Here is a 5,878-nt window from a genome sequence, read left to right as displayed (position 1 = left end):
TCTGTCACTTGCTACTGTTTTTTTTGTGATGGTAGTAATATGTGGTATTTCTGGATTGCGTTATAATATTTTCCTGCATGGGCCCCACCAGAGTTTCCAAACCAAAATCGCCACTGCTGGCGAGCCCTCGCTGGCTCCGTCTGTTATGGTAGGGTCCGCATGGCCCGGAAGGAGTGGGAGGAGCCGGTGTGACGTATTACCCTCGGCTTCCTCACTTGTCTGTGGTGCTGCCCCCTGTGGATGGAGCAGCTATTGCAGCCTTCAGTAAGGTCATGCTCCCTTTGTAGCTATGTATAGTATTTGCGGCTTATATGTTTGGTCCCGCTTCCTAGGGTCTATGTGTGGGTAGCTCAGGTTCTTAAAATACGTAACAATATACACTGCTGCTGGAGATGCATTTGATGAATTTTAGTTGTTCACTATACTGTCTGCTCTATACTGAACGTTTGAAATTGAATTGTCTGTTTGTAATGTGCACTGTCTGTTTATAAAGTGTAGGCCTGTTGTCTGTTTGTACTGTGTACTGTCTGTTTAAATAAGTGTAGACATGTTGTCTCTTTATACTGTGTACTGTCTGTTTAATTAAGTGTAGGCCTGTTGTCTCTTTATACTGTGTAGGGGAGAGTGAGGTAATGTGAGACACCGGGTAATGTGAGACATCCCTTGTAGCTAGGCAACGCAACACATTTGTGGTCATGTGACCATTATTTTTTCAAGCCCCTCCCTTTCCCCCATTGCCAAGAAGGAGAAGTTGGTGCATGTGCTGTGGTGAGTATTTTATTTACAGAAATGTGTTTTTAGCATGTAAAAGTAAATTTTCTTGCTGTGAACTTAATCAACTGTTGTGTCAAAGCAAATTGATTCAGGTAGACAAACTTATATACATGTTGATGAATTTCCAACATATAAAACCATGTGATTGAAACTAGCTAAAGATTAGCCTGAATTGCTAAGAGATGGGGTTTTTGTTAAAATGGTGACTGTGGGGTAAGGTGAGACTAGTGTTTTGGGGTAAAGTGAGACACTGTCTCACTTTACCCCACCATGAAGCACAACTTAAGTTTGCTCTTAAACATATTTTATTGTAATATTACATTACATATGTTTTATTTTTAATGTCATAAACATTGTAGAAAACCGAGATCATGCCGAGGCAGTACCAGAGGAAGACTTCCTGGGGCCAAACACCCCTGGCAGATATGGAGAGAGCAGCAGATGAGGTTATAAGAGGGCAAACGTCCCTTAGACAAGCTGGAAGGGACAGCAACATAGATAAATCGACCCTGATGGTCGAGGTTCATTAAAAAAAAAAAAAGGGGGGAAGTGAAGTCAGTGGCCTGGGGTGCCGTAGCCGAGGCAAAGAGAGTGTTGAGTGATAAGATGGAGGAGGAGCTGGCAAACCACCTTAAACAACTGGCTGCCCAGTTTCATGGCCTTGCTCCAAACAAGTGCCGTGAACTGGCATTTGAATTTGCTCAGAAAAACCTTGTCAGTGTCCCTGACAATTGGACCAAGAAGCAGTGTGCAGGTAGGCTAGGGTGTTTAAGAGATCACATGATTCTGTGGGTTAACTTTGGCCAACTGATCTTGCCACAAAGCTAAATCTTATAATAATTAATTCTCTACTCTTTAGGAGAGGATTGGTTTGGCAACTTTTTAGCGCGTCGCCAACTATCTGTACGGACCCGAGGCAACGTCCCTTGGAAGGGCTACGGCCTTCAACAGAACTACAGTGGGGGAGTTCTTTGATAACCTGGCAACAGTGATGGACAGGTGACAGAATTAATTCTTTAGTTGCAAATGTTTATTTGCTTTACCTGTAAGATTTGGCTTTGATTTTGATATGGGTCTTCCCTTGCCTCTCTTATTTAACAGGCACAGATTCCTGCCACATATGATTTTTAATGTGGATGAAACGGGGGTATCTACTGTTCAAAAGCCACGGCAGGTAAGCTACACATGATACACTACAGAGCACCGGACTAATACTCACTATGATGAAGGCGTGCAGCTCCGGGCTTCTAAACATTCTATTTGATTTAGGTGGTGGCAGAGAGAGGCAAGAAACAAGTTGGATCCATAACATCGGCTGAAAGGGGAGAACTTGTCACTGTGATATGTGCAGTGAATGCAGCGGGGAATAGCATACCTCCAATGTTCATCTTCCCCAGGGTGAGATTCAAGGATGGCTTCCTGATTGGAGCCCCTCCAGGAGCCAAAGGTACCTCCACCCGAACAGGGCGGATGAATGAGGACACCTGGCCTGAGTTCCTGGACCACTTAATAATCCACACAAAGTGCACTCCAGAACACCCCATGCTGCTAGTCCTGGACAACCTGAGGGCGCACATCTCCCTGAAAGCCGTTGAAAAGGCCAAGAGCAATGGCATTGTGCTCCTCACCCTTCCACCTCACACATCACATCGGCTGCAGCCTCTTGATGTGACAGTGTATGGGCCGTTCAAGACATTCTACAGCAGAGCACTTGATGGGTGGATGCGTGACAACCCTGGCAAAACGGTCTCAATATACCAAATTCCAGGACTGGTAAATGAGGCCTTCTTGACAGCAGTGACACCAAGGAACATCACCTCAGGGTTCAAGTCCACTGGGATTTTCCCATTTAATCGTGACATTTTCCATGAGGAAGCCTTTGCACCGTCCATGGTGTCAGACCGGCCAAATCCCGAGCCTCAGCCTGCACCCATGCCTGGTCCATCTGCTTCTGACAATCCACCCCCTGCAGATGAACCACCTTCTGCAGATGAACCTCTCACTGATGGCAATGCACGTCCGTCGGGAGATGATGGACCTGTGTCATCACATGCATGTGCCTCACCAGCTGCATTGGAAATGCCACGAAATGCCAGAGATCCTGGATATATCTCTCCTTCTGAAATCTTGCCACTTCCCAAATGTCCCCCAAGAGCACAAACAAAAAGGAAGCGTGTTAAGACAGCCATCCTCACTGATACTCCGGAGAAAAAGATCATTGAAAAGGCTTATGAAGAAAGACAACAGAAACTGGCAGGGAAAAAACAAAACAGCAAAGAAATGGGGAAACCAAAAAAGAAAGCACCCAAAAAGAAAATCATCATAGACAGCAGCTCTGAGGATGGCGATTTACCTGTCCCACTTGAAGATGACATAGAGAGCTCTGAGGATGAGAGTGATCCCGGAAACACACATCTGTCCGTGGGTGACTTTGTCATCGTTAACTTTGCAACCAAACATAGGAGTCTCCGTTATGTTGGCATGGTGGAGAAAGTTGAGGGTGAGGAAATACTCACTCAATTCCTCAGAAGGATCCAGGGACACAAAAAATGGGAGAGACCGACATTTGCCATCAAAGATAAAGGTGTGGCACATGTCCCTAAAGGTGATTTGGTGAAGAAGCTGCCTCAACCTAATAGGCCTGGAGGAACCACAAGGAGAGAGCAACTCTTCACCTTTCACTGTAATCTTCAGGGCTGTGATGTAGAGTAGGCCTTGTTATATTTTTGTATTATGTTCAAATCCAGGTGTCTAGTCCTGTGTTCAGAGTCAGAGGCTGTTCTTGCTGGTTCTGTGTTCTAACCTAACTGGTTCTATCCATCATTTGAATGTTTAAAAATGTTGAATTATATTATGTTGTATTTGATTTTGTGACACTGCTTCCTACATTATTAACACATCCCATCACATTCCAACTGCTAAACAGCACATGTTATAGTTAACCATGTAATTTGTTAACTAGCATAGATTATGTCCATGTTTATAATATAACCGCAAGGCGGCATCAATTAAATATGCACCCGCAATAACGCATTTAAAGCATCAACGTCTGATAACAACATAAACTGAACATAGCATGACTACGCAAAACAGCATTATAGATACTTACAGGTACCTGAACCCACACAATTGAAATAATAATCTTCAAACTGAAATGTTTGTCTGAACATCATCTGCATCGCCACTCCTGTGCTCTGCTTTTTGCGCCGCTGAGTACCATCAACTCAATTATCCCCAGACTCTCACTCTGATTGGCTGTACAAGAGTAGCCATCAGGGGTGCATGCACTCACGTGTGGTTGTCAGGAGTTCTTACCGTTAAAACACGTGTTATGGTAGTTTTAAAGTGGAAAAGGTAAGTGGTTCACTTTACCCCATTGATTTCTCTGGTCTGTCTCACTTTACCCCTAAGCTGGGGTAAAGTGAGACACAAGACCATAAAAAGTAAAACAATCATATTTTCACTGCCATTTGTCCTGAAGACATTCTGATCATTTCCATTACAAAGAAACATCCTGAATTAATGGGAAATGTGTTAATTTTACTGATACATAATTTTAGCTCGCCTAGAGGAAGCAAATGTAAAAAGTGTCTCACATTACCTCACTCTCCCCTACTGTCTGTTTATAAAGTTTAGGTCTGTTGTCTGTTTGTACTGTGTACTGCCTGTTTTATTAAGTGTAGTTGTCTGTTTGGACGGTACTGTCTGTTTAATTAAGTGTAGGCCTGTTGTCTTTATATACTGTGTACTGTCTGTTTTATTAAGTGTAAGCCTGTTGTCTATTTGGACAGTACTGTCTGTTTTATAAAGTGTAGGCCTTTTTTCTGTTTGAACTGTACTGTCTGTTTTATAAAGTGTAGGCCTGTTGTCTGTTAACACTGGACAGTTTTCTTATTGCATCGTTATTTCTTGTTACAATACTTTTGTATGTAATCAATATACTTGACTGTAATCTTACTTTTGTCCATGAGATGGCGTCGAATTATTAAGGGCAAATGTGCCTGTAGTTCATCACGGTCTGTGGTTTTATTTCTGACCATTATATTATATATATTTAGCAAGTGAAGGTTGTTTGTCTGCTAAGCTTAAACATGGGCCTATTAGGCTAATAGTGGCCCATTATAAGCATGTTACATCACATGTCACAAATTTTGGATTTCTAAGTAGCCTCGGGCTAATCTCATATCACAATTCGGATTATTAAACCCAGAAATTACAAATGTGTGTGTCTGCGTTTGAGTTGACCGTGTGGATTATAGGGTAGACTGCGTGGTTTCCCCGCAGGACGCAACATCCTAATCTCTCCAATCCCACCTAAAGCCACACAGCCCCAGGCACATCAGCTCTTCATTTAACCTGAGAGTATACACACAAGGACGGCCTCCTCCTCCCCTCCTCCCAATGTCTTTTGAGGATTAGGGCGCTAATTTGGGTAATAATAAAAAAAAAAAAAGGACATTATGTTTAAGGGGCACCGACCATGTTATACTCATGGTGGATTAAAACCCTCACCTTTTAACAGATCGAATTAAAAGGTTGATCCAGTCCAACCCAGCGTGTGGGTTGAGTTGATGAACCGGACGTGTAGAGTGGTCCCTCAGTGTGCTGCTTTCCCACTCATATCTACTGCCCCAACAGAAAACACTGGACCCCATAACGCGCTCATTGCTCAACATCAGCTCGGTAACGATCCTTTTGGACAAACGCAATATCCAAAGACTCACTTGCTGTTTCATGCTGTATGTTTCTATGTGATGATGTCTATAACATGACGCAGAGCGCGTTGGTGGTTGTGTGGGAGCGGGCCCTGCAGTCCAGCGGACATGTGCTCTGATTCCCAGGCTCCCTGCTGGGTGCAGTGATGTCAAACTCACCCATACTGGGAGCTCAGCTCTCAGGAGGGAAAAGCAAACCCGTTTTATTTGTTCATTCATTGCATTACATCCTTGCTTATAACATAATTTAAACATGAATCAATCGATTATCAGACAGTCTGATTGTCATTTTAAAGTTGAAGGTTTTTGAAAGGTATTCGGATATTTGTATTCAAATAATTATCCTACAACGTAAAGTTGTTCACTTCGATGAAGGCGTAGGAAATCAA

General features: G+C 43.2%; 1 protein-coding gene across 4 annotated transcripts; it reads left to right on the top strand.

Moving 5' to 3' along the window:
- Window positions 1-528: 528 nt before the first annotated feature.
- LOC130386931 (uncharacterized) lies at window positions 529-5,160 on the top strand. Of its 4 annotated transcripts, none has more exons than XM_056595798.1 (4): window positions 529-768; window positions 1,634-1,773; window positions 1,876-1,948; window positions 2,044-5,160. In XM_056595798.1, exons 2-4 carry the CDS (start codon window positions 1,766-1,768, stop codon window positions 3,484-3,486), a joined length of 1,524 nt encoding a protein of 507 aa, XP_056451773.1. In that variant the 5' UTR covers window positions 529-768; window positions 1,634-1,765; the 3' UTR covers window positions 3,487-5,160. The 4 variants fall into 4 exon arrangements, with proteins under 4 accessions (XP_056451773.1, XP_056451775.1, XP_056451776.1 ...); XM_056595800.1 differs by lacking the exon at window positions 529-768 and adding an exon at window positions 778-1,528; XM_056595801.1 differs by lacking the exon at window positions 529-768 and adding an exon at window positions 780-866.
- Window positions 5,161-5,878: the final 718 nt, after the last annotated feature.

The sequence above is a fragment of the Gadus chalcogrammus genome, chromosome 8, assembly GCF_026213295.1.
Source record: "Gadus chalcogrammus isolate NIFS_2021 chromosome 8, NIFS_Gcha_1.0, whole genome shotgun sequence".
Lineage (NCBI taxonomy): Eukaryota > Metazoa > Chordata > Actinopteri > Gadiformes > Gadidae > Gadus > Gadus chalcogrammus.
This window is presented reverse-complemented; position numbering and strand designations above follow the sequence as displayed.